The following is a 24,289-nucleotide window of genomic DNA, read 5'->3' as shown; positions in this document are numbered from 1 at the left end:
TAGTTTTTATATATTTAGTTTCAGTTTTAGTTAATCAGTCAGAGTTAACAGAACACTTCCAGTTAGACATTTCATTTCAGCAAAGTTTAATGTTTGCAGTTTACAGTTAACTCTTGCGCAAACCTCTTAATAATAAAAAATAAAATAACTGTTTGAAATTGAACAAAGAAGCAAACAAATGCAACTTAAAAGTAAAAATTATTCATTCATACTCACTCATATTAAAAATGAAACGTGGTGTATAAGAAAAATAAAAAAACGTGCGTATGATTATTATGCTTAATCCTTAATAGTTATTTCTATGATTAATCATTTCAAACATTGATCCATTTATACTTTTTGTCTATTACATATTTTAATATGATATACTGATAGTTATACTGATAGTTATACTCATATTCATGTGTTCTATTCAGACCAAACATTTAGTTTACTTCTACTCTGACAAATGTATGTCTATTTACCTGTACGGGCTAGACATGCTATTTGTTTTTTCCGTTTTCTGCTCAGTGTGGTGTCCTGTCTATTATGTGTGTTATCTTTAGTTTCACATGAGATGGTTATCTTATTAAGGTACAGCTGTATTTGCATGAGGTCTATACGTGATGGAAATACTTATTTGGACATTTCTGCTTCTTAGGGCTGGTTCACACAGAAAGTGGTTTTGCTTTGAAAAGCGAGACGCGGGCAGTGGAATGTGTAAAAAGCGCAAAGTCTCGAGACACGTATTTTAAAAGTTGAACTTATTTTAACTTGAGTGCCGCATTTTTAGAACATCGTGTCATGCATGAGACGCTGTAAAAGTGGGCGTTGGTCATACATGTCCGTCTAGCGCGCGTTTACATTGAAAAATAAAGTAGCCCAGTGGGATGGAAAAACGTGATTTTCCGGTACAGGATGAGAGCTTATAATTACGAAAACTATTATTTATTTTTGCTAATTATTTTTTTATTTCAGTTAGTTTTAGTAACTGTTGTTAGTTTCGTTTAGTTTTGTGTAAAAAAATTCTATTTTATTTCAGTTAACGAAAAAAAAATTTGACCAATAGTTTTAGTCTTAGTTTCAGTTTTCGTTTACGAAATTAAGGTTCACGTCCAAAACCTTGAAGAGTGCCTCGGACACGGGTCGGGTATAATATTAGTATAGACTCTGGTCTTGGGTAATTTTAAATAAATGTGCTTTTACTGAATGGACCCGAGAAGGCACAGATTCTTTTAAAATGTTAACTTTCCATTACACAATACACTGAGGGGCAAATAGTATCTACCACTATTTAAGTAAACATCTAACACTATATAAACTTTAGCCTGAATCCTCGGCCTAAAAAAAGTTATTCAGTGTATTTTGATGGTTACTACATAAAATATGTCAGAATATGATCAAAAAAGCCAATACAGTTGTTTAGTGATTCATCTTGTGGGCTGCGTTCCACTTAATTTTAAACATACACTCAATAACTTCTCTAAGGGGAATCCCTGCGTGTGAAGGAAGTTTCTGCTGACAGACCTTAAAACTATCAGATTTGACAAAGGGAGTTAGCAAACTCATATGTACACTTCAGGCAGCTCCATCTCCCATAATGCAACATTGATTGTGACATTACAGAAGATGGTGCTAAATCTACCCCATAGCGGGTTCCAACTGATCAAGGGCTTAGGCCGTTCCTTTCAGACAGTGGGCACTAGCACAATGCAAGCAATGTATATCAGAGTTCATGAGACGCAGGCAAGTCAGCGAGTGAAGGGCATAGATATTTGAAGTAGAACGTAGCCAAGGTTTGGCTGAAAAGCATGACCCTGTCAGTCCCTGCTGGTTGATGGGGGTTAAACTTGTAACAACTGTTCAAATTTCACATGACAGCAATACTTTTCAGTTTGTTTCACAGCTACAACAAGAGTATGACAGGTCAAAACCCCATGACTGCATTTCATAGCCTCAGCCCTCAGAGGAACATTATAAACTCAGATTAGAGCACAGGAAATGATCGAGGAAGTCAGTCCGCTGCACAGGCTATAGTGGCTATTGGTGTATTTATGACTTAGAGCTTTTTACAGATACAGACAGAAGCTCAGCATGAAGTTACATGACTTCGGAGTCGGGCTGTCCCAGACTAAAGATTTTTCTAGTTGACTAGTAGTTGTTCATTTAAGCCATTAGTTGACTAATCGCACGATTATATAAATTTAATTACTTAAATATATACTGAGGAGAATACTAAACCATAATGGGCATTTAATATATAAAGGCATAATATAGCCTATTTTGCGCTCAAGTGATTATATGAAAAGTGAACAGCATGAGTAAGATAGGATCTTAAGATGAGCAAAATATTGGGAGACATATGGAGTGGGTCAGACATGATTTTGACCACTTCATTTAGTTTTGTTTTGTAGAAAACCTTTCTTTAAAGTGAATTTCATTTTGTATAATTTATATCTTAATTTTAATCAATGTTTCATCAACCAATTGCCTGGATTTAATAAATAAGAAGCATTTACAGCAGGCTATAGCAGACAATAGAATCAGGGCATGGAGGTGCCGGCGCGATCACTTGCATTGCACGTAAACGAGCTCGTCTCATAAATTAACCGAAACTCAGCGTATAGGCTACTTGCATCACAGACATGAGAAATATATCTATGGAAAGCTTGAAATGTCTACTTTTAAACAAAACAATTCAAAACAAAAAGAGACCACTCTCTGCTTATGTAATCCGAATGAAATGTGCATTTCTCTCTATAGGCGCGTTCACAATACTGCGAAGATCGTGAGTCAGCATCGTCAACTTCTTCTTTGCAGCCGACACTGACACAGAAAATGCTAAATGTATATTTATTAATATCCAATTAAAATGTCTCCTTGCTATATTTGACACATTCATAATCATTACTTTTGTCAGTTCTTTGTGGCAAGCTTTTTGCGTGCGCTTGAGTGCGGAATAGGCTATTTATATATATATATATATATGAAGAGTTCAGATGAAAAAGCCTCTAAGTGCCATCTGAAATTTTCTTCTAGAATGATCATTTTTATCAAGCTTGTATATTTAAGTTCAGTAATTTCACTTAAATGGCAATGAAAATTATCTATTAGTTGTCATTTAAGTAAAATTACTGAACTTAAATATACAAGCTTGATAAAAATGATCATTCAAGAAGAAAATTTCAGATGGCACTTAGAGGCTTTTGCATCTGAACTCTTCATATATATATATATATATATATAACTCATATGTACACTTCAGGCAGCTCCATCTCCCATAATGCAACATTGATTGTGACGTTCTACTTCAAATATCTATGCCCTTCACTCGCTGACTTGCCTGCGTCTCATGAACTCTGATATATATTGCTTGCATTGTGCTAGTGCCCACTGTCTGAAAGGAACGTCCTAAGCCCTTGATCACTTGGAACCCGCTGTGTGTATATATATACATTAGGGCTGTCACATTACGTTCGAAAATCGATTGCACAATCGATCGGACCAACCAACGCAAGTTTCGAAACGAAAATAGGGAATCGATTTTAACGGTCTTCTCTCGGAGCGCGTCCAGCTCGTCACGATACGCCCGCAGCGAACGCGCGTCAGACAGCAACTGCAGGCTCTGACAAACACGCATAACAGCAAATTATACTTCTGCATAATGTTTCTCTTTTTACTACAAAACTGTGAATTCTGCCGGTATGCAGACAGTCTCATGCATACAGATACAGATTCTGGCTACGGTCTTCAATCGCCTACGTAGGCAAAATTTGTTTTACATTTCTAACCGTAAACACAGGCATGTTGAAGACTGCAGTAATGTTTTTCATTTATGTTATGGTAGTCTGCTTATTGTTTTTCGAGAATGTTGCACTCCTGTTTGTCATTGTGCACGAAACTTCACACCAATAAATCATCAGGAATATTTGCTGAATTGTGCGCGTCTCAAGCGCCGTCTTTACGTTCGTCCTAATGCCTGTTGTCCGTGGATTTGCCCATATTTGGCGTTTAAAATGGAAACGTCTTTAGACATGGAAAATCGATTTTACAATCGATTCAATGAACACTTATGTCTCAAAAATCGAACAGGATTTTTTCACAAAAGTGACAGCCCTAATATATATATACACACACACTCTGCAGTATATATTTAAGTAATTTAATTAATATAAATATGCGATTAGACTAATGGCTTACATGAACAACTACTAATAGACTAACTTTTGTCGGGGGCAGCCCTACTTATTTCACACATTTTCGAACCAGCATATCACAAAGGGCATTCTGGGTTGAGCAAGCGACGCTGAGCAGAATGAGCGAGCGGAGTGGAATCTTCAGAAAGGCGCTCTCCGCTCTGGAGGAAATATTGCCACATGGTCACATGCTCTGGTGTGAGACAAAGTGTATCTTATTCTGTTGTCTGAGAGTTGATTGACAGCTTTTAGGTGTGTTATTGGCAGCGTCACCCTCTGGTTACATGAACACATCACCACCGCATCAGCAACGAAAACACTGGGATTTTTTAAGACAATAATCGCACAGCCTATTTGATATTCTACAATTAAATCAACTAATCGACTAATCGAACTGCAGTATAGTGAAGGCATCTATAAAGAGAAATGCACATTTCATATGGATTACAAGAGAAAAGAGTATTTCTTTTCGATTTGAATTGGTTGGTTTAAAAGTAGACATTTCAGGCTTTCAATAGATATATTTCTCATGTCTGTGAGGCAAGTATACGCTATGTTTATTTAAATTCATTCATGTGACACGCTTTAGTTCACAGTGTTCAGAAAGCGCATCCTGTTTGTTTTCTTTAATTCACAAAGGCACAATATTTTCTTGTTATTGTGAGTTAATGTATGTATGACCAAAAATGACGTAGAAGTATTGTTTCCACTGTTGTCAGGAAAAAATGCAAGTAAGCATGTCATGCAGTAAAGATCGCTATATTTTGGCTTCCACAAGCCATGACCATGGCGTCCACTATCCAGTGGGCCATCCTCTGCTTAGAAACAGCCTTTCCCTTCTGCTGGCCTCCATAACAGACAAAGAGCTGGTCTGGATTCCTAAAGCTCTGCGTTCTGTCCACATATCGGCACAGAAAAAGGCAAAGCAATGGCTGGGTCTGCCTTCTCCAGGGGCAGCGCTTGCAGGTTCACCACCTGGTCCCTGACAGGAGTGGTGGAAACCTTAGGCACATATCCGAATTCCAGGCACGATTTGTTGACCGAAAATGCCCAGCGCAGTCAGGAGCACTGTCTTCATTGACAGGATTTTCAGCTCAGTTGACTGCAGCGGTTCAAAGGGGGCTCTCTGTAATGCCGTCAGCACCAAAGAGAGATCCCAAGAGGGTATGGGGTGAGAGGGAGGAGGATTTAGCCTTCTCGCACCCCTCAGGAACGTGATGATCAGGTCGTGCTTCCCCACAGATTTACCATCTATTGGAAGATGATGTGCGGCAATATCGGCAACATACACTTTCAGGGTGGAGGGAGACAGCCTTTGCTCCAACCCTTCCTGCAGGAAGGAAAGCACAGTTCTGATCAGGGATCTCCGGGGGTCTTTCCGGTGAGAAGTATGCCACTCAATGAACAGGTTCCACTTCAGAGCGTAAGCGCGCATCGTAGACGGTAATCTCGCCGAAGTGATGGTGTCTACGACCGCCTGGGGTAGATCACCGAAGTCCTCCGCATCCCATTTAGAGACCTCACACGGAGGTTCCATAGGTTCCATAGGAGTGCCATAGGGTGCAATTGGTACAAAGGGTCCCAAAGTGTACCAAGAAACTATGCACCACACCATTACACCAGCAGCAACCTGAACCATTGATACAAGGCACGATGGATCCATGCCTTCATGTTGTTTACACCAAATTCTGCCCCTACCATCTGTATGTCGCAGCAGAAATCAAGACTAATCAGACCAGGTGACATTTTTCCAATCTTCCATCGTACAATTTTGGTGAGCCTGTGCAAATTGTAGCCTCAGTTTCCTGTTCTTATCTGACAGGAGTGGCACACGGTGTGTCTTCTGCTGCTGTAGCTCGTCTGCTTCAAGGTTCGACCTGTTGTGCATTCAGAGATGCTCTTCGGCAGACCTCAGCAGATCATCTTCTTGCCATGCAATTGGCTGATTAGATATTTGCGTTAACAAGCAGTTGAACTGGTGTTAAGCAATAAAGTGGCCAGTGAGTGTATGTATGTACACATTAGAAGTAGAGGGTAGTGAACACACTTCAAACTGTGGACACACACCTGTGGCGCCAGGGCAGTGATTGGAGGTTAGATGCCTTGCTCATTTCCTGCCGGTATTGAACCCGCAACCTTCGGGTTACCAGTCTGACTCTGACCTTTGACTCTGACAGCCTCCATGACCTTTTTTCTCTTGTCTTCTCACCAATTTTCTCATCAATTCACCCTGTTTTGATAATGTCACTGTTGTGCCTTACTTTCTCCACTTGTCGATGACTGTCTTCGCAGTGTTTCATGGTATGCTGTTTTGTAGCCCTAACCTAAGATCAATGAACAATGAGATCCTGCTGATGTTTCATAAGCTCTTTGTGGCCCATGGCTCTTGTAGCAGCATGCAACCAAGTCAGAAAAATCTTACAAAAACAGTTGGAGTTAATCAGAGTCACTTCAGCTGAGGACAGGTGTGTACTTTTTCACATTGCTTGATGATTAGTTTATTCTAAACACAGCCACATGCCCAATTATAACAGGGTGTGCATACTTATGCAGCTAGGATATTGTGAGTTTTAATTTTTTCTCAGAAATGTGCCACTTTGGTTTTCAGTGGTTCCATCAGTGTGATGTCATCTATTACACGACATTAAAGAGCATCAAAACATTTAGGGCCAGATTTACTAAACACGGTAAATTAGCTTGAGAGCGCAATTCCAAAACAGTGCCGATGGGAGTGGAAAGTTCTGCACGTGATCTACTGACAGAAATTAGAGAACACAGGCACAGTCGAATCATTTCCATAATGACCAACGCAATCTACCAGGTAGCGTATGGTTTAAGGCGTGCTTTTTTAGGGCGGAAAAAAATGGCGCAAACACCAATACATTGACGAGCACAAACCTTAGTAAATCACCTTGCATGATTCATTTAAATACTCTCCTCCATAAATTTTGCACCTGAAAGGGAAACAAATGCATATGCAATAATGTCAGCCGCAAAAATAACTGTCCACACCTTTTCAGCGCAATTTTTTTACAGCATGTCTTTAATAAATCCTGTTTAATAAATCCTTTAATAAAAGTAGTTTTTTTAATGCCAAAAGAGGGTTTGCGCTAGCGCAAGCTGTTAGTAAATCTGGCCCTTATTGTTTGAATTTTGTTATAAAATTGACAGAATTTCATATCAGAAGTAACAAAGCACAGAGCTTATTGTGATTATTACTGGATCATAGCCGTGATCAAATCAATTTTAGTTACGTTTTTTTGTTCATGCATCAACTGAAAACAGGAAGATCGATTAAAAACGACAAATCGATATTGTCAAACCAGCCCTAGCATCCACACATCTTTACTGTACCTGTTGTAGCCTATTAACATTGTGTGCACGAAACAGACACTGACATTTCGTTTTTGGACTGCATCACGATGACCGATTCAATTCTAAGCTTCAGAAAGCTTTTAACCTTTTTGGACTACTTCATGTAAATCACAGGCCTAGCGCCGATGAGTCTGGATCAAATTGCCCCATTGTCACTTTAGTGGCCTGGCAGAGGCTAAACAGAAACACCTCGAAGCTCCTTCGTGAGGTTTAAAAAGATCTTAATCAACTCCACTTCCCTCCCACGGCAGGCACGAAAGGCCATGTGGCATGAGAAATGCAGTCAATATAAATATACACAGACATTCTTTCCATTTAACTCATAATTAAGGCATCCCAGAATGTATATGATATATTCATGTGCGTACGTATGTCACCTACCTTATATTAGCCTAGTTGCAACTTTTTAGTTGTGTTAGTTAAACTCTAAGTGCTTATATTCAAGTGTAAGAATGTATCTCTACTTTCATTTTTTCCAGCCATACCTTCCTTGGTATCGAAATACTCCTCTTGTTGCGCCTAAATTAACTATGTATAGTATGTTACAATAAAATGTATTATACTATTTTTACCATCCTTTGGAGTAGAAATGACCAATTCTGACACCATCATAAAACATGCAAATTAGGCTGTCAGAAGGAGACGTCATTTCACCCAAAATAAGAACGCCTTAGGCTCACGAACAACGCAACGAGGATCTACACACACACACATATACACACACACACACACCCATTCTTGCTCAGCACCAAAGATCCATGCTAGTATTATTTCTAGCAACATTAAGATTGTTTACTCCTGCCATAACGTGATTTGATTCTTTGCTTGCTCTCTTAAACTTTTTAACTGTTAGTGATATTTGCCATTCTTTGATCTTCTCTCTCTATCTTTCTTTACTCCTTGTTATTCTGTATATGTGTATTCTTTATTTAAGTATAGTCGTATGTACTCTTATTTCATTTATTAAGAACCATTATACGCTTGATTGTCACTGTTGCTGCTCATCGATCAGTCACTTAAATGTTTGATCTTTAGCTACAAGCTTTTATACTGTTGAGTACTTTAGTTAGTACGGTAATCTAATAGAACAGAAAAGTTATTCTTCATGACCAGAAGAATAACCTTTCCTGAGAGTTGATAAGAAGAAGAATCTTTCTTGAGAGTTGATAAGAAGATCGTACTGTTGGACGAACAGATTAGTCGATGTGAAATCAAATTTGTTAAAAGTTTTTCTGAAAACCTATCCTATCTATATATTCATTATTAATTATAATCCGTTGTAATATATTTATTTATTTATTTATGTATTTATTTATAGGTACAAATACATGGGATATGTATTCCCTTTTTTGGGCGATTTAAATATTTAGGCAATAATTGATCATAACGAGTTGTGATTTTATATATATATATATATATATATATATATATATATATATATATATATATTTTTTTTTTTTTTTAAATATAAAAAAATGAAGAAAAAAAAATATATATAATCATAACTTGTGTGTATATATTTTTTTTTTCTTTTGAGCTAATTTGCTACAAACAAAATCAAAACGCATCATCAGAAAACATAAATTTTGGTCAATGATTTTGGCCCATCAAAACTACTTTAGCCAAAACTTCACAGCTCAAAATAACTTTAATTAATAATAAAAGATTATCTGTTGTTTGACTGTTGAATTTCTTTTCAATTCTGTAAATTCTTCTTCCTGTTATTCCAGTTCAACATCCTTTCTGATGTGGTCGATTACAACATCCAATTCTGAATTTTGCCCAACCCTGGTCAAGAAAGACTGAAACTCACTCTCTGGCTGTTTCTCATTGGGTGTGATGGAGCGCACAAAGTCCTGTGGCGTCATGTACACCTCGGCATCTCCGTGCTCACTGATGATCTTCAGGGTGGCAAAGTAGCGAAATATCTTGTCTGGGGTGGAGTAAGCTCTGATCCGGTTCTCATACTCCATCACCTGTATCAAACAAACAGAAAAACACACTTAGCAAACACAGACAATATCAATTCTGGGAACTAAATTTTTTCCTTTTGTCTTAAATTTTCTTCTAAATAAACTACATTTTTACCAGGGTGACAACATTTCAGGTGTTTTTATAGTAACATGCTATTTTATCCAAGTAGCTTTATGGCACAACCAAATGCTATATTGCTATTTTCATCACACTGTATTGTTGTGCTGCGTTTACCCTCCGATGTCCAGTCTCTCTCATATAGGATTGGAATGATTCATAATAATGAATGAATTTTAATCAAAATTCAGTTGTTGTGGCGCAAGTACTTTGCTTTTTTTTTGTTTTTACTCGAATTAATTTGGGAAAGAAACCACTGTGTGTTGCTGCTGTGGCTTTGTTTGTTACTATTCTCATTGTCAAGATAAAGCAAAAACAGACAATATTGTGTCTAAAATGTAAGCAATTTAATATTAACCTCTTGTTTACTGAATTGTTGTAGTCAATTTCACATTTTCAACCTTGCTGATATTCGGGAAAACAGCATTTTTGCTCATGTGATATTGCTTGACTATAAATATGAACAAAAAAATGCACCCATAAATGTGAAAATGATCCACACTCATGGGTCTATATATAGGCAATAGTATGCATTTTTGAGGAATGTATAGTTGTGCATGCAGCATGGGGCCCCAAAGAGTTAAAGCCCCAGGGCCTCTGATTGAGTTAATGCAGCCCTGTTGTTTTCGGTGCGAGAGCGGGGCAACTTGTCACTCACAAGATCACAGCAATAGCAAACCACAATGATCCAACGTTATGAGTTATGAGTCAAAAACAGCCTAAAAGTAATTCATAGCCTGAAGCGACATGGCATACATAACTGAAAAATCATCCATTGCAGGTTGGCTATTGAACAAAGTAAAACTGTATAGCAGCGTTTCCACCGCAGGAACTTTCCCCAGGAACTAGGGACTTTGGGGTGGTACTCAGTGTTTCGACCGCAGGAAACAGGGTCTAAACGAGGTTCTGGGCAAAAATATCCTGCTCAGAAAGTCTCTGCTTGCGAGGTAGAACTTTTGCAGGAAGTTCAGGAACTTTCGGGGGTGGGACTTGGGCGCTGAACAGGCTGATTGGTTGGAGGTTTAGGGGGTGGGGGGGTGGGTGGAGAGTTCCTGGGTCAAATTGTTTCGGGTAATTTAAAATGTGTATAAATATTTTAGATACATAAACTGGACATTTTCAGATTACAGCTGTCAATTTTTTAACAGCGTAACGTGATCAACCACCTTGGACAGACTGACAAATTGAATTGAACGGATTGCTGTGAACTCTGGGCTTATTATCAATGATATGAAACAATATATTTATCTCTAATGCCACTTTTGTGTGATGTCTATTAAATGATTTTTTGGCCTCAATAATGTGATTAAACTATCGTAATTTGGGGATATTTATTCAGAATATCATGTAACTCGTTCCATTAAAATGTTTAATTGATTGACAGCCATTAATGGAGACAAATTAACTGTTAAATAAGAGCAATTACTGCAGTTTGTGTCTCTTAGTGTGATGGATATGTCTGTATTTTTTATCAAAGATCATCAAAATGAGTAGTAATAGAGGTCAGTTTCATCATTCTCATCCAGCCTTTGTTGACGTTTTCTTTTCCTCTATCTGGCCATCTTTAGCAAATGCCCATTTTGCGACTCGTTATGCAGCCTACTGTATGCTAATTTCCGTAATTTCTATGCTAATTGATTGTCAGTTTGCATACTGCTATTAGACAAGAGAAGTGATTGTAATTGCAAGATGAAATGATGAGGATTTGGAGTTCAGGATCCTGCCTGAATGCATGATGTGCAGTAAGTGATGTTTGTAATGTGAAACTGTACTTGTCAAACACTGAGATTCAAGAGGTCACTGCGCACTACAGCTTATTTTTAATTTTTAGTTTATACTTGTGTCAGATCATAGACATACTTGGTCATTGCATTGTGCCTCACCGTTATTTCAAGATTTTGCACCATAAGTATTGTATTTTTAACACGCCATGTCAAGCTAAAAATATTAAAATTTCAAGTTCTAAAAACACATTCAGAGACCTTTGCCTTTATTCAGTTGCACTCAGTTTTGCTGTGAACACACTCCAATTATAAAGGTTGAGTGATGTTGACTTTCTTATTTCTGTGAAACAAAAAAGATATTTAGAAAAATTGTGTTTTTTTTTTTGTTTTTTGTTTTTTCATTTAATAAAATGTAAAGGGGTCCAATGGTGTTTTGGAGCCCATTGACTTTCATTACAAAAATAGTCAAAACATTCCCAAAATATCTTCTGTATTCCATAGCAAAAAAGGTTTACAGGTTTGGAATGGCATACAGGGCTCTTTTCAAAATTGACGTGTATTCATATTCATAGACAAAAAACAAGAAATGCACTGACTGAATTATTATGACAAAGTCTGCAAAGCAACTCTAAGGTGATTTAAAAAAAAAAAAAAAAAAAAAAAAAAAGACCTGAACTACACTTTCCTGTTGCTGCCTTGCAAGTATTAATATTTCCTTCAGAAAATGCAAATGTAGTTTTTCTTTTAAAGTGATCTTGATACTTGGTTCTGAAATATTAAAGCTCACGATTTGGCATAAGAGAATTTAATTTAATATCATAAAATAAACCCTCTTCCAGCACGTAAGCGATTGCTGTGTGACCATCTGTCACATCTGTCACATCACCATCTTGCACATAAGAAGCCCTAACAATAAAAGAAAAAGCTGCAAACTGATCCAGGCAGAAATTGAAGGCGGCGGTTCAGATGTCTATGATAATAATAATAGGACAATGCATGTTGTCTTTTTAATGAGAGCAACTGTACACAACGTTCACAAAGGTCACTCTATGCATCACTAACTGCCATCTCCATGACATCGTTCATACAGAAAGAGGCTTGTTTGTGTATGTGTTTTTGTGTGTGTGTGTGTGTGTGTGTGTGTGTGTGTGTGTGTGTGTGTGTGTGTGTGTGTGTGTGTGTGTGTGTGTGTGTGTGTGTGTGTGTGTGTGTGTGTGTGTGTGTGTGTGTGTGTGTACAGGTTTGGATATACTTGTGAGGGCCAAATGTCCTCATTTATTTACTGAAACATTATGACTGACTATCGAGGACATTTTACTGGTCCTGGCACCAACAGTGGGCTGGCAGTGATTCCAGCTGACATTGGCACACCAAGAAAGGGTGGAGACAAAGTACACACAAGTACCAAAGCAAGGACATACCTAGAGGCATACATCACACACACACACACATACACGTAAGAAACACTTTCCTTGATCTTCTGAGAGCTCAGTGTGCTATAAAACACTGTATGTCTCAAACCTATGCCTTGCTAAGGAAATGGAATCACATAAGTGATTGCGAACCCTCTACAAAAGAAGCGATATAATGCGTCATCCAAATAGTATTAAGTGCCAAGGACACATGCAAAAAATTGGTTAAAACAAGGTATCTTAGGAGCATAATTATGGAGGCTGTAGGGTATTGCTAAACAGCAGTAGAACTAACAATAAAATGCTGTCAAACTTCATGTCGTTTCTGGTTGTGTAGCACCCGCCGCTCTGCAGTTCCTCCTGAACGATTCCAACATACTGTAAGAAACAAACGGCTGAAGTTTATTTTTTATAAGTTTCGTGATCATTTTAGTCTGATTATTTTATGAATCTGTGATGATGTATTACTACCATTGTAAAGAGGAATTATTATTTGGATGGCAACTTGCAAGAGCTGTTCCTCATTTCATATACAAAAAGGGAATTTACTGTACATACGCCTTAAAGTGTACAGCAGAAGGGTGCAAAATGGTCTTGTAAAACAAAATGGTCTTGTAAAACTCAACTATGTTTTTGTTACGGTGTATTTTATAAATATAATTTATAGCACCCCCTATATGATACCCCTGCATAATTCCTACTTCACACACAGACACTATCCTTTATTTATTTTAATTAGTTTATACATGTCATACCGGATTTATTTTATATTCATTATGTGTTGTTTTTCTTTTTTTTTTTTTTTTTACTTTGCTGTTTTGTTGTTTTTGCACTGTGGGACGAGAAACTAGAGAGAAAAATTTCACAACATTACATCACATGCAAAAATAAAGAACCTTGAACTCTATATTTATACAACCCCTCTAAAAATGTGATCCTGTGGTCCTCTGCATAATCAGAAAAACTCAAATGTGTAATTTAAACACCAAACGCCAAGTTTTCAAATAGGTTTCTTGACCTATTGCATATCTAACAGATGCCCCTGAAACAACCTCTTAACATTGGAGTCAATGTTGCTGTGTCAGGCAGGTCAGATCCTCAAAGAAACAGAGTAATGTTTTGGTAAAACCACATATGTAACACAATGTAATTTCGGGAGAATCAATCAAAGATTGGTTTACTGAACGCCATCTATGAATATTTGGATAAAAACACTATAGCCTTTCATAATGTTAACATAATGTGATACAACTGGAAAAAGGCATGCATTTGAATGCATTAATCTCCATTATTATTTTTCTGTCGGCTGTTAATGGAGTCACGGTCCAAACTTTGTTTAGGACAAAGGAAAATATCCATTACAGAAAACATCAATTCAGCTAAAGATTAAAAGTTCATCTCAAACAAAGCATCAAACTTGAGAAGACTTTAAATCTGTGCAGAATGCGACGAGACATCCATTATCAGCAAAAATCTAGATACGTGGACTAAATGGATCGATACTCCTTCGGAAAGACATGGTTCTACTTTGAAACTGATTCAAACAAGATGGGAGTTTTCAGTGAGACGTATTTTGGGACAGGGATGAGATAGAATGATTGGCACCCGTCAAAAAGCATTTGCTTATTAGTTTCTTCTTATAATATTCCAATTTCAGAGTCCTTTAAGAAGATTACCAATATGACACTTTAAAATGAATTGGATTTTGATGGGAACACTCAAAATGACCCAGATAAGTGTGAAAACACACCAAAACACAACACAAAGCGCATGTCAAAAAATAAACAGAGGTCATCATTTATGAAATAAGCGTGAAATTAATTTCAGCAGAAATCACGCATTAAAACTATTATAACAATTTGTTTTAAGGGGTGGGCAGTTTGAACAAAATCATAGTATTAAGGTATTTATTTATGTTGGAATTGAAAAATTATAATATTCCATACATTTTTATGTGTGGTCAGCCTCCTTATACTCTCTTTGCACCTGTGCAAATATGGCTACGACTAGGGCTGTGTGATTAATCGTAATGAAATGGTGATGTGAACGTGCGATTTCTAAACCTCTTAGTGTGTAAATCTAGTGCGAGAACAGAACAGAGCTGGTTTACTTTAACAACTTGCAAGAAAGCACAGAAACAGGTAAGGTAAAATCGGGGCAGAAAAAGGACTTGGCCAACAAAACAAAACAAAACAAAACAAAACAAAACAAAACAAAAAAAATCCATGGTTTGGGAATATTTTGAATACAGCAGAGATGATGTATCAGAGCATAGAGCATAATTTGCAAGACCTGTCAAACTATAGCTGTGGCAAAACAGAGTAGGGGCCATTAACAGAAAGTGTTTTTGCAGTTAAAAACACAAGATATATGTCTAGAAATGAGCTTTTAAAGATATATGTCTAGAAATGAGCTTTTTAAAAGTTGAACTTTTTACCTTGAGCACCGCATAGGATACAGTGTCATGACTCATGAGCGAGATGTGCAATGGTAAAATACGTCCATCTAGTGTGTGTTTACTTGGAAAAACAATGGCACATTTCGTACCAGGGGCCGGATTCACGAAAATCTTCTTAAGAAAGAAGTTAAGTAAATTCTTAAGATAAATTCTAAGAAGTTTATAAGAATGTTTGTAAGAAGGACCAGCTGACCTTCACAGACCACATTTCAAAGACAGCTCGATCATGCAGGTTTGCACTGCATAACATCAGGAAGATCAGGCCTTTCCTAACTGAGAATGCAACACAACTTCTCGTCCAGGCCCTGGTCATCTCTAGGCTTGACTACTGCAATGCTCTTCTGGCTGGACTTCCATCATGTGCAACTAAACCTCTACAAATGATTCAGAATTCTGCAGCTTGTCTTGTCTTCAATGAGCCAAAAAGGGCCCACTTCACTCCTCTGTTCATCTCTCTGCACTGGCTACCTCTCACTGCTCGCATCAAGTTCAAGGCATTGATGCTTGCTTACAGATCTATCACAGGCTCAGCTCCCTCCTACTTTCACTCACTCCTACGAGTCTAAATCCCTATCAGAAGCCTACGATCGGTCAGCGAGCGACGTCTCGTGGTTCAATCACAGAAAGCCACAAAATCACTTTCCAGAACATTCTCATTCACAGTTCCATGCTGGTGGAATGCTCTCCCCACCCTCATCCGGAATGCAGAATCCCTGACATCAAAAGACAACTGAAAACCCATCTCTTCTGTGAGCACTTAACCTCATAAAAAAAAAAAAAAATCCTTTCCTATAATCCTCCCTTATCGGGCTTATGCTACTCTGAACAATACCTGAACTTTGTATTTTGAGCACTTCTTGCATTGTTTTTGCCTCTTCACGATGACTCGCTTAACTTAGTCCTAAATTGTAAGTCACTTTAACAAAAGCGTCTGCTAAATGACTATATGTAAATGTAAAATGTTCCTAAGTGCAATTCTTAAAAAATTCCTAAGTTCTCAAATATTTTGACAGGCTTTGGTGTTATTTGATTGAAAACGGCTTACTGTATTGCTGAAGACTCGCTGACTGAAAAACACTTCAACGCCTGTCTTTTTGCACTGCCTGCAGATTGCTGTAGATCATAAGTGTGCAGACTATTTTCGTCGCGACTGGTTTCGCAGGAGGCAAAGTGTTTTTAATGCACCATGTCAAGTTAAAATAGTTATTCTATAAGAGCCTGTCTCAAGGAGATGCTATTATAAGGAGATAATATTATATTTAGCTAGCTAGTGTTATTGTAATGCTTAATATTTGAAACAACTCAAATTCATTAAACATTTGGTTATTTAGGACAGGTTAGAGGTTATCCTAACTTTAAGAAGTTATTTACGATGATTTTTAAGAACATTCTTTTCGGGAATATGAATACTTCTGAATACTAATTTACTTCTTAAATTTTATCCTAAGAACAATCTTAAGAAAAAAAGATAAGAACATTCTTAAGAAAAGTTTTAGGGAATACAAAATATTATCTTTTTTCTTTTTCTTAAGGTGTCATGAACACACATCAGTTTAACACAGAAAGAACATAGTTATGAGCCGCGTTACAAGCATTGTTAAACTTATTGCTGCGTTCCGCACAGAAACCGCTCTAATACACGCTCCCGCATGTTGTTACGTAGGCCTACTAAATATTGTTAGAGTCATATTTTCGTTGTGTTGGTAGTCAAACTCCAGCTCTGACAGTATCGTGGGGAAAATTTTCAGTGATGTGCAGCCTGTACATATCTGTTCACATCTCAAAAAAAATTTGTGGGGTTTCAGAGGCATTTGCGAACTGCACAACATACGAAAAGTGTTCGAAAAGGCATAAAGAAATAACCGACGCCGTTAACGTTTGATTTATTCAAAGATATGGTGCCTCCATATCGTCAATAAAGCCGCTTCCAAAAATTATACAGACAAGTATGTGTGTGAGGAAATATCATTTCAAAATTGTGCTTAAAATCGAAACCGCGCATATCGCACTTCCTTAGTTGCCATGGTGATCGCACAACTCTACCACTACACATTTCTGCTGTTGCACATGTTTATACACCTCCTAGTCCACAAATGATCTACACACAAATTAGTTTTGTTTGCATTTCATGAATGAGGCCCATTGGTTGGAGAAGTGGCCTGGAGGGCAGAGCTCACGTAAACGGAGACAGCCATTTAATGTACCCCGCTACGTGATGAATGGCCTCATCCATCAAAGGCACAGTTCCACCATCCTACAACAAATCAACTTCGCTTTTAATGTGCTGCTGGTTTGATGTATGCTGTTTATTTTAATACTGCATCCATATGTCAGAGAATACCTAAATTCTCTCCCTTTTTCTCTGCTTGTGAAGATTAGGTTCTAAACAAAAAGGTCTGAACCACTTCTGCCGCGCCTCGCTATTTTAGGACGCAGGGTAGCAAAAATAAATCATCCTGACAAATTCTCTCCTTTTTTAAAGAACACATACACACAAAAAACACAAGACATTGCCTAAGTAGCCATGTTGAGAAATTCAATTATTGAACAGCCATGATCCAACATAGATGTGTAAAAGCCAAAGCTAATTGTGGTGATGAATAGATCCATCTTCAGCAGGGCCTACATAGTGCTTTATAGCATACGGCACAAAATAAAAACATGCATCTACAAAACGTTTAGCAAACACAAATAACAGTGGTGCCACTGGACAGTTCTGATTGTTCGAGGGGGTTCCTCTCTGACTGTGACAGTGTCCTCCAGTACAGCATCTGTTTAAAGTAAGCAATAAGGTACGAGAGGCTGTGCTGTATCGTGAATAAGTCACGGCTGAAGGACGTTGTTAGGCACGACGCGAAGCGGAGTACCTTATTGCTTTTATAAAACGGTTACCACACAATACAAACATTAAAGCCGAAAAATAAGTATCTATGCAACTTTCATGAAGTAAAATCACTAAAAGCCTTCATTCCGCTGGAAAAAATAGTCCCTGACCGTAAACAGCAACAGAAGTTACATACATTAGATGGCGGCAGAGACTGTCTTTATGAGTGAGTCAGTCAGTAGAGAAGACTTTTATATTGAAAGGACTCAAACTTGTGATTACGGAGAAGGAGGACGTAACTGACAGATGACTATAGGGCAAGGGAAAACCCCTTATCTGTTAAAAGGACAAGATATCGCAGAGGACATTCAAACTGATTTTTTTATTCTGAATATAGGACTGACCTGAAGGAAAATGCCAAATGTCAACTGTAAATGCAGGTACACTCGCTTACTCGATCTCTCACGATACTCTACTATAGCTTCAATGAACAATATCAATGAGATCAAACATGTGTTTAAGTTGCTAAGAGTGGTTGCTAGGGGTGTTGTGTAGTGATACATAGAATCGTTGGGTGAAGCGGTCATAGCCGTGTTTTATCGTGAATATTGACGTGAAGCTTTTGACCAGTCAGAATCAAGGATTGGAACTAACCATTTTATAAGGGAATATGTTGTACACTCTTGTAGTATCCACTTATGAAGTAAAATTTTCTTGTACCAAGAACTGTTATATAAACAGGATTGCTATTTTTCTGTCATCATTTCCTCACCTTCATTTGGTTCCAAACCCATTAACCTTTCATAACTTTTCAAAACACAAATGAAGATATTTTTAATGAAACGAGAGATTTCTGTACCTCCAGTCCATTTACCCAAATTTTTCATGCTTCAAAAATTTGCAGCAAACATAATCTATATGAATCAAGTGGTTAAATCTAAGTATTTTGAAAGCTTATGATCTCTTTATATAATGAAAAGACTTAGTTTAGGATTGTATTCAATATAAACAGTGATCAATGCACATAAATAAAGCGCATAAAATATTCCGTACTTTCCTGACACACAAGATTTAACCAGTAAATGGTTCTTGTGGAAGCTCAAACATGCTTGTGCAACATGCGAGAACAATCCTCGCTGGTTCTATGCATCATTTTTTGGTGAACTATCCCTTTAAGACTTTTTTTAGTCAGAATGAAACAAAAGTTCTAAGTGAAATGACTTCTTGAATGAGAAAATAAATGTAGTGTGGGACTTGATTTTGTCCATCAGGAATTGATTGGCTTTTTGGAACGTTATGGTTTGCTATAGATTGCATCAATCAGGTTCCAGGAGTAAATTCTCCAAAGGGAAATATATTTTTAGCAATAACTTATAGACTTTTTTTAGTCAGCATGAAACAAGAGTTCTAAGTGAAATGACTTCTTGAATGAGAAAACAAATGCAGTGTGGGACTTGATTTTGTCCATCAGGAATTGATTGGATTTTTGGAACGTTATGGTTTGCTATAGATTGCATCAATCGGGTTCCAGGAGTAAATTCTCCAAAGGGAAATAGATTTTTAGCAATAACTTAAAGACAGCCCTACTGTGAGCTACGAGGTTGTTAATCAACAGTATTTGTTTCTGTTGAAGCCGCCAGCCAGCATAATTTCAACTTAGTTTTAAAATATTCGTGTTTCACAGCTGAATTCATGGTGAAAAACTACATTACCCATGAAGAAAAATCCACCAATCAGAGAGTCAGAACAAGCAAATCAAGCCAAAAGCGCAATTGACGAAATCAAGTCAGTCTATTTGATTATATGAATATTTTGCTATAAACTTAATATATTGTTTAAACATATATTAATTTGGTCATGCTCTTCGCAATGCTTCATGGGATTGTAGTTCCTTCCCTCACTAAAGCCGTTAAGTACAGTCTGGTACCTTTGAATTTTAATGACATTTTCCAATACTTTTTTGATTCAAATCAAAGTTTGTAATGTTAAGATTCACCTCGCAGCTGGTTGGCCTGGTTCATTGCTAATAACACTTTAACAAAAACTTATTTGAATGGAAAAAAATACTTCCGGAACCAACGGCGTTGAAAAAGAGGGCGGGCGGTGTTTCACTCTACTGCTGTGACCTCATGTGAGTGACAGGTTGCCCTGCCAATAAATATGTCATTAGAGAAAAGAAAAGATCCTGCCGCGAGGGAGACAGGAAGTTATTTTGATTAAAGATTTTATGTAATATTGCATAAAAAATAAGAATTTTGATTTCAAGGTGACTTTTACAGCCCTCCACATTGCGAGAACATCATTTGCATATACAACTACATTTGTGCTAGGCAACTAAATAATGTCTGTTATTAGCCATTAGCTAATAAACTTTTGGATTTCACTTGCCAGTGATTGAGTTAGAAACTAAGAATAAGTTAAGAACATATTTATTTTCATGGTGTGTTGTACATTAAGATCGCTTTCCACTAGAACTCTCTAACTGATCTTTTTATAGACAAGAATGTGTAAGCTTGTTTATGAGGCCGTAGAAACAGGCGTTCTAAATTTGAATTAGGTTGGAAAACAGCGAATTGGACCACAGTGTCCCCTCGTATTTACAGCGCACTATTCCTCTATTGATATCAACGGATTCCCAACGTTCTCTGATGGACTGTTATCTATTGTGAACGCTCTTACTCACCCTCACTTTGCTTATGATATCACATAAAATGTATATTTGTAAAAGACACAAGCTGTGTGTGTGTGTGTGTGTGTGTGTGTGTGTGTGTGTGTGTGTGTGTGTGTGTGTGTGTGTGTGTGTGTGTGTGTGTGTGTGTGTGTGTGTGTGTGTGTGTGTGTGTGTGTGTGTGTGTGTGTGTGTGTAGTCTGACAATATTGAATACTGTCAAACTCTATTAGGAAAAGTATTTTTTGTGCCCCCTTTAAAGGAAACAAATCAACTACTGAGAAAAACAACTGTTATTTATTTCCCTATTTTCTCTTATCATTTCTCCTCTTTCCCTTTAATCAGTCAGTCCCACACTTGCCTGTTCCAGATGCTGCTTTAATAATCACATTTCCCCCACAGTTAAAGTCAGCTGCAATTCATTAACTCTGCTATTGTCGCTTTGCCACATTCCCACTGCTGGCATTTCGGATGAAACCCGGTTGATTTTATGACTGTGGATTTGCATGTTGATTAGACGTGACGGCTTCACATTTCATCTGCACATGGTGTAGTCAGACGGATCATCAGATAATGACTGGATGACACTGACCTCATCATGATGCGATTAAGATGATGTGCACGTGCATTGATCACCTTGCGGTCACGGAAGCCGACTCTCTGTTTCTTTTTCTTCCCATCTGATCCCGCCTCATCTTCCTCCTCCCCGCCACTGGACTCGAGAGCGCCGTCTGACACCTCCTCCTGCACCACATCATTCAGAGGCTCCTCCTCCTGCATCTGCTCCTCATGCTTCACTGAAGACGCTGCTTCAGCATATGCTCTGCCGGGCAGGAGAGAGTATGCACATCAGTCACACTGAAAATATACAGCAGTAATACTGTACATCTTAAATAGTCTCTTACGCTCATTAAGGCTGCATTTATTTGATCAGAAATAGTCAAAACTGCAATATTGTGAAATATCACAATTTAAAATAACTACTTTAAAATGCAATTTATTACTGTGATGCAAAGCTGAATTTTCAGCATCATTACTCAATTTTTCAGTGTCACATGATCCTTCAGAAATCATAATAATGTGATGATTTGCTGCTCAAGAATCATTTATTACGGTACTATTATCAGTGTTGAAATTATCAATGCTGATGTTATTAATGTTTTTGCTGCTTAATCTTTTTGTGGATACACTACTATTCAAAAGTTTGGGATTTTAGAAAGAAAGAAAGAAAGAAAGAAAGAAAGAAAGAAAGAAAGAAAGAAAGAAAGAAAGAAAGAAAGAAAGAAAGAAAGAAAGAAAGAAAGAAAGAAAGAAAGAAAGAAAGAAAGAAAGAAAGAAAGAAAGAAAGAAAGAAAGACTTTTATCCAGCAAGGATGCATTAAACTGATCAAAAGTGACAGTAAAGACTTTTATAATGTTACAAAAGAAAAATGCTGTTCTTTTAACATTCTATTCATCAGAGAATCCTGAAAAAAATCCACAAAAATATTAAGCAGCAAAAACATTTTCAACATTGATATATAATAAGAACCATTAATAACAACTGAGGTAGGACACTCACATAAGAGACTTCTTTCAAAAACATTAATCATTCTAAATTATTACAAATTTAACCAGTAGTTTAATCTAGCAAAATGTGACTTAATCCAAGGCCTTAATCCTTAGTTTAGAAAACTGTCCACAGTTTTTGTCATGTGTCCTCATACCATTCCTTTTAAGCAATCACACTTTAATTTCAGATATAATAAAATATCATTGATTAAACTGAAGCAATTTTGACTTGGGCCAGCTAGCAACAACCCAGAACACCCTAGCAACCACATAGCAATGTGCTAAAAACCACTCTGAACACCTTAGAAACACCCTGACATGATGGTTTTGAGTTTTGCGTCGGTAAACACATCTCATTTTTTCTTCAAAAATGTAAAAATCTAGTTTACTCAGCATTACACATGGGAACCAATGTTGTCAAGCTGTCTGTGTGTGTATCTCTAGATGTGTGCCTCATACTAAAAGTCATTGAAGAGTGCAAGGAGGTCAATATCTTCAGGACACAAAGCAGTAATTGGAAAAAAGGCCTGCCGTTGTGTTGATGGGACGTGTGTTTGAAGGTGTGTTCAATAACTCAATATAATGTGACACAGGGAAAATGACTGCACAGACTGAGAACTAAAATGCCACCTTGTCCCATAACTCCTTCATTCTATAGATCACGTCCCAGATGCATTTCTCTATTTTGCTGACATATCAGATCCTCTATTCATAACCACAGGACCCTGCATTGGACTGGCCTTCACCCAGACTGCAGATGAATCTCTGCAGATATGGGCACCATAAGGACACTTCTATTACAAAACTTTCTCCTATCCCAGTTTAATATAGCTCTATGTTAGCCATTCATAGGAAGACTTCTCCAACAACTGGTGAATCTCACTAAATAATGAACATTTTACAGTCATATTTCTCTGGATGCACCACCAAATATTAAAACGATGGCCTATACTGATAAAGCGATGTTATGGCTGATAACTGATATTAGGCTAATATTAAAATTATATAGTAAACTATAAAAAAAAAAAAAAAAATGAAAACGCTTAAAATAAAATGTATAGTTTTAAGTGCTACAAGTGAATTTAGGAACACAGCAGTTTGAAAAATGGATACTCGTTTTAAGATCTAGTGTATTTAAGAACAGTGCAATTCAATTATCAATTCTATTAAAGATTTCTATTAAAGATAAAGAACTTTAATGGGGTCTTATTATGCCCTTTTAAGAAGTCTTGATTTTGTTTTTGGGGTGTACTAGAATATGTTTTCATGCTTGATTGTTCAAAAAACATTATTTTTCACACACTTTACAATATTACAGAACCTCTCTCCCCAGTATGGCTTGAACACACCAATTTCAATTAAGCCCCTCCTTCCGAAATGCGAAATGTGCTGTGATTGGTTAGCTGACCTAGTGTGTTGTGATTAGGGGTGCGCCGATCCGATATTCGGTATCGGTATTAGTCCGATACTGGCCAAAATCACTGGATCGGATATTGCATGAATCGCGGGAGTATAACCCGATCCGATACGATCACGTCCCTTAGTCCTAAATTGTCATACAAATGCTTAACAACACCTGAGAGACATGCCGTAAAGAGAGATGAGCAACACGCGTCACGCAGGGTTGGGAGAGACCGCGACTTCATCTGGCTGGAGTTTCACGTTACTTTCTCCCGGATGCCTGTTACACTGGAGTAGAGAGCACTACTGTTCAGAAATTAAAACTGTTAAAAGGCTCAAACTAATTGCATAATATAACACTACGCATCAATATCTCTTCCCTTTGTGCTTTGAACTTTTCGATGCGAAGTGCTGTCGCTGTGCACTGTGACTCCATGTCGCTTCAAGCGCATCATTCTGCGCACGAAATGCGCATAAGCGTTTCGTGCCGCTTGGAGCCTTTCATATTACAATACTTTTGAGCAACGAAAGTTTATTGATAGCTTTAGTTGTTCTGTCCTATCTATCATATGTTGCTGCTTCATTAAAAAGCTGCGCTTAAAATTTTTAA

The 24,289-nt window shown here is 37.4% G+C and overlaps 1 protein-coding gene across 4 annotated transcripts in view; it reads right to left on the bottom strand.

Annotated features, from left to right (window-relative positions):
- micu1 (mitochondrial calcium uptake 1) overlaps window positions 1–24,289 on the bottom strand; it is a 99,861-nt gene that overhangs the window by 56,046 nt on the left and 19,526 nt on the right. For all 4 annotated transcript variants that reach the window (XM_081350617.1, XM_081350615.1, XM_081350614.1 and 1 more), the window contains exons 3-4: window positions 21,364–21,550; window positions 9,364–9,526 (exon numbers count right to left, since the gene is read on the bottom strand). In XM_081350617.1, the coding sequence (XP_081206743.1) occupies window positions 9,364–9,526; window positions 21,364–21,550 (350 nt within the window). The remainder of the gene's footprint in view (window positions 1–9,363; window positions 9,527–21,363; window positions 21,551–24,289) is intronic.

This window comes from Scardinius erythrophthalmus (assembly GCF_964197995.2).
Source record: "Scardinius erythrophthalmus genome assembly, chromosome: 21".
Lineage (NCBI taxonomy): Eukaryota > Metazoa > Chordata > Actinopteri > Cypriniformes > Leuciscidae > Scardinius > Scardinius erythrophthalmus.
The sequence above is the reverse complement of the archived record's forward strand: the minus strand, read 5'-3'. Positions and strand labels throughout refer to the sequence as shown.